This window comes from Microchirus variegatus, assembly GCF_963457635.1.
Source record: "Microchirus variegatus genome assembly, chromosome: 1".
Classification (NCBI taxonomy): Eukaryota; Metazoa; Chordata; class Actinopteri; order Pleuronectiformes; family Soleidae; genus Microchirus; species Microchirus variegatus.
In genome coordinates, this window is record NC_139802.1 from 9740101 (window position 1) to 9753840 (window position 13740).

Here is a 13740-nt window from a genome sequence, read left to right on the forward strand (position 1 = left end):
AGAGACTTTATGTGCTCGAGTGCCTAAACAACAGGAAGATGAGAGCGAGAAAAGAGAAGTGCACATGGCCCTCTCCCTAATTTGGCTGTAAAACACTCCTCAGTTTAAGTGTTTTGTTGTGTTGGAAAGAGTGACAGTTTATAAGAGTCTATCTGAGATCCATTTGATGAAAATCCTTATATTTGTGTCATTGAGAGAGGCTGTACTTCCCTTTCTTAACTGTTTCTATGAGTCTTTACTTTTTCAACCTTAGGTGGAGGTACTGATGAATTAACAAAACAAAATGTTTCATTAATTGTATTCATTCACCGATGCTTTAAATAGTAGTTTAAATAAGCAAGTGCACTGCTTATAGAAAGGAAGCAGTAGCTTAATCTATATCAGCATTTCAATTGCCTAATATTAAATAAGCATTTGAGGCTACAGTGTGTATGCGTGTTCTTACCTTCAAGTGTGTGGCCCGCTTGAAAGCCTTGTTACAGACACTACAGACATGGCAGCGGTCCTTGCCGTGAGCTTGTCTGCAATGGCGGCGCAAAGTGTTGGCATTCTGGAACACCTGGTTACAGTAGTAACACTGGTTCCGACTTTCACTCTCCATCTGAGCATCCTTAACACCCGTATGCCCATCATCGGAAATCTGAATCACATACAAACATGGACGATTACTTGAACGTCTGATTGAGGAATGGTGTTTATATATTGTATATAAAAAACAACTCTCAGACACTTGACTCCTCTGGATGTCTGATTATTGTCTTCCTATCACAAATACTTGTTGAATTAATTAATTATGTCCTCCTTGTTTCACAGCTCCCCCTCCGTAGATATAAACACACACAGAGGACAAACACACTTACATTATAGCCACTGTCAGAGGCTCCGTTTGCAGATTGGTGACTGACCAGTATGATCTGCTGGCCTGAGCTGGCTGTCTGCCCCGACAGACCAGAGTCATTCAGGACAGCAGGAAACGTCTGGCCCTGAGGATAAAAAGAAACCTTATTAAAAGGCAGCTGACAAACTCAATTATGTTATGTTTGCTCGTCACAGACTCGTACTACGATCATTGAATTTGTGATGCTCTTGTGTGCTCTACCCTCTCCAGCAACACACTTTAACACACTGTACAGTCAACCTTTTTACCTGAGCATTGAGGTTTAGAGTGACACCGTCCAGCATACCCTGTGCATCAGCAAGGGTTAGTGTAACACTGCCATCACCGGCGACACCTCCTGGTGACATCACTAGGGTCTGGGACACTGAAGTATGTGACAAGGTGGTGCTTGGTGGAAGGCTGGTCACTGGTAAGATGAAGGAAAAAAACTGGGGTTAGACTACTTGAGTTTTTATTTTATTATCATCATTATTACTAGCGCAGTACCCATATCACCAGCCTCAACTAACTCACTAGCATCACGTGCGTGGGACATTGCCTTGCACATCCTTTCTCTGCCTTAAGTGATATATCTGTCACATGTCCACCACACTGCACACACTAGTGCCCTTAGAAATGTCAGTTTCTCCCAGTTTGGAGCCTGTCAAATTGCTTGAACAGTTAGTAGTAGTAGTTTTTGTCATTTTTATTGCAATCCATATTTGAGTCAAAAGTCATTAACTTTGTGTTCAGACAGTTTTCATGTGGGTATTATGTGTTGTGCTGGAGATGGTGCTGGGTTAACAGATATTTGATGCTAAGCAATAAATTAAATTTGAACATCAACAATTTTATCCCATCAATTTACTAAAACTCCATTAAGAAATGGCTGAATAATGCTTCTGTTAAAGGATCCAGAGATTAAGTTGCTGAATAAAATCCTCCCATGCTGCACTGAAAGGGTTTCTATGGTTACAGGCCACAATGGAAACATGAAATATAGACAGTGCAGGGATTGTTTGTCACTACCTCGCAGTATGCACCTGAGTATTTGTTTAGGCAAGTACAACCAGCTGGATACCTAAGCCCTTTTGGTACTCACTGTTCCCTGAATAAAAATAGTAAGACAAACAAATTCACTGACAATAGGTTTGGTCTGAGAAGAAACATATAATAAATTGGTTGTGAATAACATTAGTTTATCTTGCAGTTCAATAAAAAAAAGCCAAGATGGCTCTGAACAACAAAAGCAAAGATGCTCCCTGTGTCTCTGTGAAGCAGTGGGAAGGTTTTCCACTCAATCTGAGAGAGGCGGGTAATGAAGCGAGAGACAGAGATGAAACTGGGAACTTGATTAAGTTTCTAGGTGGCAAGCAAGTCGGTCAACAGACGCCATCTCCGATAAAACAAATCATCTGCTTCTTTCACAGCACACAGGCCTCCCACTTACTTATCACAGATTGGACTGCACAAGCATTAGGTGGCAGTAATTCACATTTCTATGCAGGTGTGTACAGTGCAAATACAGTATACAAGAAAGTACACGTCAGCTCAGTATCACGGCATTGTTAGGTGATTATGAATCATATTCAATTAAAATGGCTTGCCAACCCAAGCAATAGTCAGTGTCTGCAGCTCCACGGTCTTTACTGATCTGATATATAGTCATTTGCAGCTACTTTTACTTTTGTGCTCGGACAAGACAATCCTGATTCAACCGTGAATGTCTATGTTGCAGCTATTTTAGCTTCCATACACTTTGATGACTTTGTAGTGGCAGCACTCACCTTAGTCTGCCATGTCATGAAAAGGGCATTGATCATGAGCTTATTTGAGTCTCTGTCAGTGCTTTAGCTTTATTCTGCAATCTTTCCCTGCAAATTTGGAGGCAAGAAACACTGCTTCTGAAACATTAAAGGGATCTGAGCAAGAGTTGCTATCGCATCTGGTGTTATTTTGATCATGTGCCCTCTTTCACTGGATAAACATACGAGTTGAATGCGAACACGTGTATCCTGTCATGTATTGTGTGTATTTTGGAGCAGCTACAGGTTGCCTGCTGTTTCGCTGATGGCTAAACAAAACAGAGAAAACTTTGTTTGGTCACTTTCATAGAAAAGGTGAAATACTGCCAACACATTATTTGAGTCATCATATGGTGGGAGCAATTTACTGCAGCTGCTAAGACAAACACCTCCCACACAATATGATTACTCATTCCAATACAAGGGTGGCAATTCAGTAAGTTCTGCTCAGGTGCGTTGTGGAGGTTGTTGTGCGATATGCTCATTGCCACTGGCATGACAAAGGTCAGAGATGCTTTTGTGTCAATTAGTCTGCTGATGGAAGGGATTTATGTTGATAAAGCAAAAGTTAGTTTATTCATAACCATGAATTTCAAATCTGTTTTTTTCTAACACATATCAGCTAGCAGATATATTAGAGTAAGTAATAGTAACATTTCACTGAGATGTATTCACCTTCTGGCCCAATGTGATTTGAGCTACGTAGAGTCAGATAAGGATTACACTAATGGCCAACAAACATGAAAACAAAGTGGTTTGTTATTTAGAAAATGTGTGTGTGTGTGTGTGTGCGTAAAATTGGTGTGTGTATCCTTAAAGACTACAAAGCAGTAAATACAAGCAGTAGCACAAGGTGATACTGCGTGACTGGCAGTAAGTGGAAGAACAGGGATGTATCTGTTTATCAAGGTGAATCATCTCAGTTTATGGATGGCTACCCTGCTTACGATACTATCTGCAATCTTATGTCAACCTGATATTTGCAATTCAGCTCTTGCAGTGATGTGACTTCGACTTAATCATGTTAAAGATGAGATCTGCAAAGAGTAAACAGTGCTTGATTTGTTTTTGTTTTTTCCACAAACTAAGGTCACACAATAATCAGCTATTTGCATTCAACTGCAAAAGCAGCTCTGTAAAAGACAAAAGATTATTTAAATATACTCTATGTCTTTTTAGAAATCATCACCTTACCTGTCATTCCAGTGTTAGCGGGACTCTGAGGTAGGAGGTGGTCATTGGTGATGGTCAGAGTTGCAGTGGTGGGCTGACTACTGAGTGATGATGCCAGCCTGATGTTGCCATTCATATCAGTAACATTATGGTTGCCATGTTGTGGGAGAAGATCTTGACCTGCAACAATGTGGGCAAAGGCTGTTTTTCACCTTGAATTCTTAGTTTATATATTGATTAATACTGTATTTCTAAATATGTTTTTCTTTGATCAGGGTAGGTTGAAACATTACATATTTTGGTTTGTCTGAAAAATTCTACATGATAAATAAAGTTGAATAAAAAAGAAAACAAAAAAATTGCTTCACATATTTTGCTGGTAAGCCATGTTTACTGTGAAATATCCTCACCAAATGTGAAAACAAAATGTTCTCGGTGCAGCTTCCAGAAAAAAAAAACATAAGGCTATGAATAAGAATAGTTTCCTTCACCCTGACTTGAAAATGATTTGAATCACAACACAGACAATAAATAGTATATGAGGATTCTGAATAAAAGGAAGACCATTACCACCTAGAGGAAACACTGCTCCAGTCATGGACAGCAATGACCTGAGCTTACTCATAGGGACTGAGCCTTAACTTAGAATGTGGATACAAACTAAAACACCTGCTGATAGATGATGGTGTACAGAACAAACTAATACTGCTTATAATGAGCCTTCTAATCTTGATTTGTGAAAAACATTAAAAAGATTAATGTGACTTGATTAAAAGGTAATTTCATGTTATTTTAACTGATCTGTCTGTACCTGATATGGTTAGGGTGATCTCTTGAGGGTTTCCTGCCCCACTGCTGGACCCTGCAGCTGAGGCCTGGGCCTGTACCTGGGCAAGGGCTTGTGTTAGGCTGGAGTTGTTGATGGTCAGTGTGATCTCCTGACCACTGCTGCCTCCAGCTACCAGCCCTGAGCTGCTTATGACATGACTTAGGTCCTGAGAACCTGCGGGACACACAGGAAGGAAAACATCAGCTATTCAGCTCATAATGGTAGGTGTATGATTTGGGTCGGTGTCTGTTCTTTCCCAGCAGGAGTACCTGCGGTGTCCTGCTCAGAGAGGCCAGCCATTGTGACCTGTGCAGGTGTGATGGTGGAGGGCTGCAGGGCCAGGCTGGTCAGCGGGTGAATGACGACATTGGCGGACACAGAGGGGTCGGTGGTGGACATGAGCTGGCTGTTGGAATGGGTGACGAGGCCAGTGTCGACGCTCAGGGGATGAGAGAGGAGACCGCCCTGTTGTAATGTCTGTTGTAGGAGGGCGTGGTCAATCTGGAAGGAAAAGTTGCACTTCAGGTAAGTGAAGATGAGAAGCCAAAGAAAACAAATTTGTTTTTATGACTTGCAGACCTATATATTATGACTCCCCACACAGCAGCACTATAAAAACTCCTTCTCTTGGAGAGTTTTACTGGACTGCTCATCACTTAGCTCAGTACGGGGGTTTTAAAAATCTGATATATTGTCCCCCTGCTCACACTTTATTTTTCTGTGTCTAATCACACTTTAATTTTTTAAGGTACAGCACACACAAGCACATCATGCCTTGGGGGATGTACACAGGGAGTATAATGATTGAATTGATTCAGTGAGTTATGCTGTGGGTTCATTTTAACCAACATTTGCTGCGAGGACAATTGTCAGTGGATTAATTTGCTGTCCTCATACAGCTTTCTGCTTTATGAGCATAAATTATAACATACAGTATTTCAATTTTCAGGGAGAGCTGCAGCTGCGAGGAGGAGCTCATGGAGGCTGACTGACATGGACATTTTATTGACGTTATTGTCCATAAGCCATCCACATTGTAAAATTAGATTATACAATGTAAATACTATATATTTGTAATGTAAACCACTACCAATCATTACACCATATACTGTATTATGTGTCTCTTGTGAGATAATAAATAGCATTTTATCCTTGCAGTCAAGGTTTTAGATATTTATCATATTAATGCAAATTTTAACCTCATAGAAGAAGATATTATTCATAAGACTTCTTTCTGTGTGGAAATACAATGGACTACAGAGCACAGCCTCAGTTATACAAAGAAGCCTGACTGCGCAACAGAAAAGGGCCTAAAATAATTGACCTGACTTATCCACAGCTTAGAGTCAAGGTGATAAAACACATGGATTATAAAACAAGGGTCGGCAGGAGGTGTGTGCAACCTGTAGTGTGATGTTGTTGATGTTGGTATCGATGCCAGAGATCTGGACGTTGGGGCAAACCAGGTTAGCTGGGGTTAGCTGCAGGTGGATGCCGTCCAGTGTAGTTAGACCATCTGGGAGAGATACAGTCAGGTCTCCTGTAGCTGCAACACACACACAAGGACATATTTGAATATTTCATAATTTTTCTAATGTTTTAAGTAACTTTCCAGGTATCAGTGGGACAGGTAGTACTATTTTCCCCCTGCCTCAACCTGTGTCTATACTTAATAAATAAACTCCTGTTTAGCTCAGTCGAAATCATTAAGATTTTATAAGTCAAAACGTATAGGGAACTACTACATTTGAGAAGCATGTTAACAGTATGTTAAGAGCTTGTTTGCCTAAAACTGTTTATTTTCAATGAGGAAAATCAGAACGTGAGATATTTGTATATTTCACACCAAAGGCGAGATGAAACGAAGAGATGAAATATAAAACATTATATCCACAGCTCCTGAGATGCCAACAAAACTCTGATGCTGTCTGATGATGCAAGAATATCCCACATGTAAGGATAGTGAACGGCTTGTGAATATTATTCCAAAAGACTGAGGAACAACAAAGAGAATGTTTTCAGTGTATTTTACTCGATGATGAAAGGAGTTATTTTTTCCTTCACAGTAAATAGAGCACTTCACTCAAAAACAGCGGCGCTTGAGTGAGGTGTACAAAAATTGCTATGGTGAACGTGGAGAAGAAAACAAAGAACAAAATGTTTAGTCTACATATTTACCTTAAAGAAATACCTTCAGGAAAGCATGTGTTGCTTTACAGCTCCCTTTCAACCCATTGATGCCGGGAAAGCATTGCCGCACTTCTACCATTGTTGCCGGGAAAGCGGCTGCGCGTTTTATTTTCTCATAGACGCCAGTTAAGCGGATACGTCAATTTTGGGGGGTATAAGGGTTCCTCACGACATTGTTTTGAAATTACTTCTCACAAACATGGAGGACTTTGACAGCGGAGAGGTTTCTGAAGGCAGTGATTTTGAGGAGTTTCGTCTTCGATGACGTCATCGCTGATAACTTTGAACGCGCTGAACAAATCGACCGGGATTTATGGTTAAGACATAATTATGTTTGAAGACGACGAGGTCAGCGATAACGACGATAAATACCACCGTAATCGACGGAGTGTTTACAACCGTGCATCAGCGTTGACAGTGGATTTACCTGCAGATGCCACAGCGATGTAAGCACTATCACGGTCACATGTGAAGCAGACTGTTACAGTCATTCTTCACACTCCATCAGGGCAAAATCAAGTCACTGATTTTGCCCTGTTTTTTAATTGAAAATAGTTATTCACTTTAATTTTATATTCTTTTTGTATCTCAATAAACAAAATTTCACAGGAAAGTTACAGGTGTAAGCTCTCAAATGCTTTTTGAATTGTGTTCCTATCTGCTACAGAGGCTGGGAAATCAGTCATTGAACCTCAGGTTTTAGAGACATTTTTTCCAGGCGCTTCAGGCCTTAATGGGTTAAAGGGGCAACAGACAACTTTCTTTCCTCAAACCTGGAGATGTGTCATAATAAATAGCCCTGTTTGAAGACAAACACATCAGATATTGGGGGAATACTAATCTCTTCTTTGTGTTTGATATGGGATAATGCAGTTCCTTTTGAAGGCAGAATTTAAAGGGGACTGATATAAATATGGGAGGTTAGGGTTTTCTATCAACATGAGACTGTGCAGTGAGTTTTATCATCAAGTTTAAGCCAAAAGGTTGATGATTTCATATTTAAGCATTTTACATAGCTCCATCTAAACAAACAATGCAAACAAAAGTTTGTGGAAGGCAATATTTTTCAGCAAAATCTACTATAAGAGGACTTATCATTTATAAGCTGATCGTACAGAGGAATAATAATAATAATAACACAAGTTAATGTTTTCCCAGAGCTTTTGGAACCACATAAAAGCTGATTTGTCCTGAAAATGATCAAACAGGGTGTCAGGACTGCAGAAGAGGAAGAGCACAGAGGGTGACTGGAGGAGATAAAGCATCTTCCTGATCAGGCGCTGTAATGTAATTCATCTTTTCCTCAGTAAGATTAGTGATGTTGCCAATTGATTATACAGTGAGCGACTGACATTAGAAATGATCCTCCCACAGTATTTCAGTTCCACCCACAAGCTGCAGTACATTTATCACCAGCCCAACATTAAACTCGCAGTACTGTACATGATGAATTAAATTAAAACTATATGACTCATATGTGTGAAAAATATCTCAGCCACAGCTTTAGCATTTCAAGTCATTCCATCTGAGTCAATAAAATCTGCTAAATTATACATTTATATTAAAATAAAGAAACCTTTAACTGTTCTTGCTGTGCTACTCTACACAGAACACAACTGAACAAGCCTTTTTCATAATCTGCTGCTCTGCATTATTCATTTATGTCCTGTTTTCTTTCTGTGTGCACTATTGAGTGTATGTGAATAGATATAATCCCTACCTGACAGAGTGGCAGGCAGGATGGCCTGTCCCACCAATCCCGGTTGCAGCAGATTCTGGTCATACTGCCCCGTCAGGACTTGATTGGCTGGGAGATAAATTCCCGGGTCAGAGTTGGATGTCTGCAGCAGACCCACAGGTGGAAGAGCCTCTGAAGCAGCTGGCTGCTGCCCCTGGCCCTGTGTCACAGCCTGAGCTGTCCCTGGGTCCTGAGCGGCCTGACCAGTGGATGAGGCAGATCGCTTGGACCTGCGGTTGTCGCCAGTTGGACGAAGGTGGAACTGGATGTGGGTTTTGCGATGGCCTGACGTTCTGAATCGGAGTTCGCAGAATGGACATTTGAAAGGCTTGGAGCCCGTGTGGAGACGCATGTGCACCTTTAAGCTGCCTTTTGTAGAGAAGGAGGTGTTGCACATGTGACAGCTGAACAGTTTTTGACCTGCAAAGTAAGTAAGAAGAGCATTAAATGCATTCAAGTGAACATGAGATTGATCACAACTCCAGAACTAACTACACTTTCAAGCCCTCGACAATTAGATTAGTGGAAACACATTGATATAATGCTACATTTACTGTATGACAACTGTAAATTCATTCTCATGATAGTAATTAGTAAAACATTTTGAAAAATATTATTTGCGTTCTTGCAGAGCATGTTCATTAATTACATACACCCAACATAAAACAATAAGTAATTATTTTGTAATTATTCATAATTAACATTATGTTGTGATTTTAAGAATAGTCGCATGATAGAATTTGTAACTTCCTGCAGTTTGATACAAAACCATAGGTCCTTTTTACAGTGAGTTGCCTGTATGAACTAAAATGGCTACTGAGAGTAGCATGATATTGACTCTACAGACATTGGTAATAATGATAATAACAATAATTTCTACTGATTTTGGCATATCCCTCCGAAAACTGAGCTGAATAAATACAATGAAAAAAAACCATAACAATCAGCACCTTATTATAAGGGATGGGAATTAATTCTAATGAGAAACACCAACCTGTATGTGTTTTCACATGACAATCCAGGGTAGATTTCACAGTGAAACTCTTTCCGCATTCATCACACTTGTAAGGCCTTTCTCCTGTATGAATCCGGATGTGCCTAGACATTGAGGTATTTGAAAGAGTGACAGATGAGAGATTTATAAGTGGGGGAAAAAAAACATAGCAGCTCTGGCAGTGTTTACTTGTTTTCAACCAGGGAGAACTCATCAATGTCATGCCTCTTTGCTCCCACTGTTGATGTCACATAAGCTATACAAAAATGCAAATGTACCCTGTCTGAAAATAAGTTAACATAAATAATACATGTGTGGTTCACCGGGTCAATATCTGTGCTGTCAAAGCTCAGTTCAAAGGGGGCACAGCTGGAAATGTACATGGTGCATTAAATAAACCAGGTTTAAAGGATTTTAAAATCCCCACTAGATTTTTTTCACCTCTCCTTTTGCTTTTTTATATGCATTTAAAATGTTACTGTTAATTCACAGAAACCAAAGTCAGCAGTTCTTTGCTCCCAGAAGAGACATGTGAACAGCTTTGTTTGCACTTTTCCTTCTTCATCACAAAGTAACACATCAGGGTGTTTTCACACCCTTAAAAGACATTTTATGACTGCTCTACACAGATCGGGATTCCTGTGCACTATTTCATTATTTTCTGCAGTTTTAAGATGTGATATCTGGCGCATTAGTACCTCTGTTAATCGCATAGGGAAATAGGAAGATCTGAACTAAACATGTTTCATAGTAGTTGATAAGTATGGTACAAACTTTAGTAACAATTGTGTGGAGAAAAGCCAGGCCCGATACAGCTACTTTTCTCTGCTCCAACTCACTTTTTGTGACAGCTCTTGAGCAAACACGGTGTTGGCCAGCAATAGATATGGTAATGATTGTTCCTGGGGATTAGCTTGAAATGTAAATACTTAAGTTTCTGTAAAATATAAAAAAAATCCTCAGTGAATGCAACCTAAAACCCAGAATTAGCTAGTATTGCGTGTTTACCATTTTCATTACCTTGTGACAAATACATTAGTATTATATGCTTACTCCTGCTGGGCTTAACACCCCTAACTTTCTCATCCAAACTGTGCTTGTCAGAGGGAAGCAGTAGATACATATTATGTTGTTTATCCTCAAAGTCTGAAGTATAATTATTTTCAGACAGGTTTGAGTCCTGAATAATTAACGTAGAGTACCCTTGTCTGCCTAAGGGGTTGACGGCTGTCGAAAGTGAACAACCAAACATACCTGTTGCTGTCACTTTCACTGTGTTCAGTTAAACACACCGTTTAGTGCCAGTAATGGCAGGAGGACTTGAGAGCACAACACACTCAAATTAAAAGTAAATTATTTAGTCTACACAAATCAGCCACAGAATATACCAGAATTTCCTATAACACAATCTAGAAAACAAATAGTTTGTAGTTTCAAACTAAATTTTTTTTCCTTATCAACAACAAAAATACTTTGACATTTTTACCTAATGAGATCACTGGGCTTCTTGAAGCTCTTGGGGCAGAAATTGCAAAAGTTTGGGAACTTGGGTTCTGTCTCCAGCTCTACAGCCTTGTCTTTGATCTCGCTGATGCGATCCCGCTCTGCCGCTGACTGGGCGAGGATCCGCTCCGACACTGAAGCCTCTTCGCCGGGATCCTTTGCCAGCTCATCTGTCTGCTCCTTCGTGAATGTGATGATCTCCAAACCCCTCCTCTTTGATAACTTTTGCTCGCATTCCTCATCCTCTTCCTCTTCATCCACTTCCTCATCTTGACTAGCCAGACCTATAACTGGGAGAATAGGAGTCAAGCTCACACTTCACAGTAGGCAACAATAACTGCACCATCATATTGAGTAAAATCAATCTGTTCTATATTCATCAACTGCCTTACTTTGATTGACCACATCATGCTCCTTCTTCATATGTTTTTTAAACAGCAGGCTGTTCCTGAAGCTATCATTGCACAAGGTGCATTTGAAAGACTTGATGTGGATGATCATGTGGCGGTTCAGGCTACCATTGGTGGTGAATGAGGCATCACAGATGTTGCACTTGAATGGCTTCACTCCTGTAAGCGACAGATGACAGTGGCAGCCAGCAGGTTTCAGGGTTACTTTTAGAAAATCGGTTCTTGGAAAGTGTACAAGAACTTTTCTTGTGACATAAATGGTTGCGTACAGGGATTAATATATTCACTTTTTCCCCGACTGTTGGTGATCTTAAAATGTAATGCAGGAAGGCATTTGGAGACTCCTCACCTGTATGTGTGTTGAGGTGGGACTTTAGCACTCCAGCTGACACGAAGGCTCGTCCACAGAGGTTACATCTGTACGGTTTCTCTCCAGTGTGGGAGCGTACATGCTGCTTCAGATGGCTTGATTTTTTAAAGCCTTTATTACACCACGTACACCTGAAGATGAGAAAGTGCGTTTAAGAAATGTTTACAAGTCAGACGTGCTCAAAATCCCATACTTGTTTTCAGTCAAATAGGCATGATACTGAAGTAAATCAATAATTGATGCTTTTCCTCTTGCAAAGTGAGAGGTAGTCTGCAAATGAAATATCAGAAACTCTCACACATTAACTTAACATGCGTAAACGTGTGATTTCCATCAGTTTCTTTCAAATATGAAACTCAAGAGAATACTCAGTGACTTCACAAACAAACTTCAGCAGGTCATAAGGGCTATCAAAACCCAGGAGAAACAACTTAATGCCACTTCCACAGTTCCAGTCTGACAGCCAAGTGTCCACTTTTCCCATAACAGCTGGCAGGTGAAATAAAGGTTCTGTTTGTTTATTTGCCGAGGTGCCTTGTGGGCTACCGTTAATTATGTTGTGTGACACTCTGGATCTGAACCTTTTGACTTGAAGGTAAATCATGAAAGAAAAAACAAAACGTAGAAACATTAGATTCTTCTTGGCCTTGAATGTGGATTTATGCTGCACTATGCTGTTCTTGTGTTCCACAGTTTTCAGGTAATTCTTAATAATAATCACTTTTGTAATCGAATCAAAAATCCATGAACAAACTATGGCAAGTTCTCCAAGATGCTCGAAACAAATCAATTGTCATTTTCCTGTGTTTTTTCTTTTGCATATAAGGACAGCTGCAGGAGAATGTCTAAGTCAAAGGCATTCACAAAAGTAGGAGAATGTCCAGAACGTCCAGGTGTGAGTTTGCATTCAGCTCAAGAGCATGCAGGACGCAGGACACTCTTATATGCAGTAAATACAGACCATTTACAATTTACAATTTACTATGTGAATTATCTGGACTTTTTCCTGCTGCGTTCCTACACTCGGTTCACGCTGCTCAATGAAAGAGTCTGAGACCAAACATCTTTTTAGCGAAAACTAAGCAGCCCACTCATAGTAACAATAATGATGTAACTATGTGATTTTTTTTCTCATTGACAGTTGCTCTGTCTTTAAAGAGTGGAGTGGCTCTGTGCTCTAACTGAGTGATGAAGCTATTGCCATCAACCATTATCCGTATCTCACTTGTATCAGATCAAAGACACAGTATTCTGCACTTGTGGGTGTTAATCTGTGTGTTTATTGTGTTTCTTCACTAAACTTTCAACTTCCAAAATTTCAAAAAAAAAATTTCTGCACCTCCATATGTGATAGCAGCATGCTCAAGCCAAAAAAAATTCTGAATAACTTGGCAAAAGCTACTTCGAATGAGTTAGCGTGTGACAAATTACTCTTAAAGTGCTTAAAGAGCAGATTTTCTGTTTGAAAGGGCAAGAAAATGTTACCCCCAAGTGTGACAATCCAAGTGCTTTAGGTAAAATCCTATTTTGCATCATTGCATGGCTGATGCCACATCTATAGCAGAGTGCATCTATGATGGCATCGAGAAAGGAAGAGACTTGATGGCAAAAAGTGGTCTTTTATGAGAGTTACTGAATATACCTGAATGACCAGGTCAAATGTTAAACTTAACTACTAAAAACCTGGTGAAGAGATTAAATAATCTGAGAACACCCAGAATCTTCAGAGAATGTGTTGAAAGAAAGGTAGGTTGCTTTAAAATGACGTCTTTACAAAGGGTTGGAAATTGAAAGGTGACGTGCAGAGAATACATTATGAGGACACTAATACAGACATGGGCTCGCAACATA

At 40.0% G+C, this 13740-nt stretch overlaps 1 protein-coding gene across 1 annotated transcript in view; it reads right to left on the reverse strand.

Annotated features, from left to right (window-relative positions):
- znf236 (zinc finger protein 236) overlaps positions 1-13740 on the reverse strand; it is a gene marked incomplete at its 5' end in the record, with an annotated part of 41961 nt that overhangs the window by 5380 nt on the left and 22841 nt on the right. The window contains 12 exons of the mRNA XM_083898041.1: positions 446-640; positions 861-983; positions 1147-1304; positions 3877-4035; positions 4667-4858; positions 4954-5185; positions 6088-6230; positions 8595-9032; positions 9607-9710; positions 11093-11393; positions 11502-11678; positions 11869-12020. Coding sequence (XP_083754167.1) covers positions 446-640; positions 861-983; positions 1147-1304; positions 3877-4035; positions 4667-4858; positions 4954-5185; positions 6088-6230; positions 8595-9032; positions 9607-9710; positions 11093-11393; positions 11502-11678; positions 11869-12020 — 2374 coding nt within the window. The remainder of the gene's footprint in view (positions 1-445; positions 641-860; positions 984-1146; positions 1305-3876; positions 4036-4666; positions 4859-4953; positions 5186-6087; positions 6231-8594; positions 9033-9606; positions 9711-11092; positions 11394-11501; positions 11679-11868; positions 12021-13740) is intronic.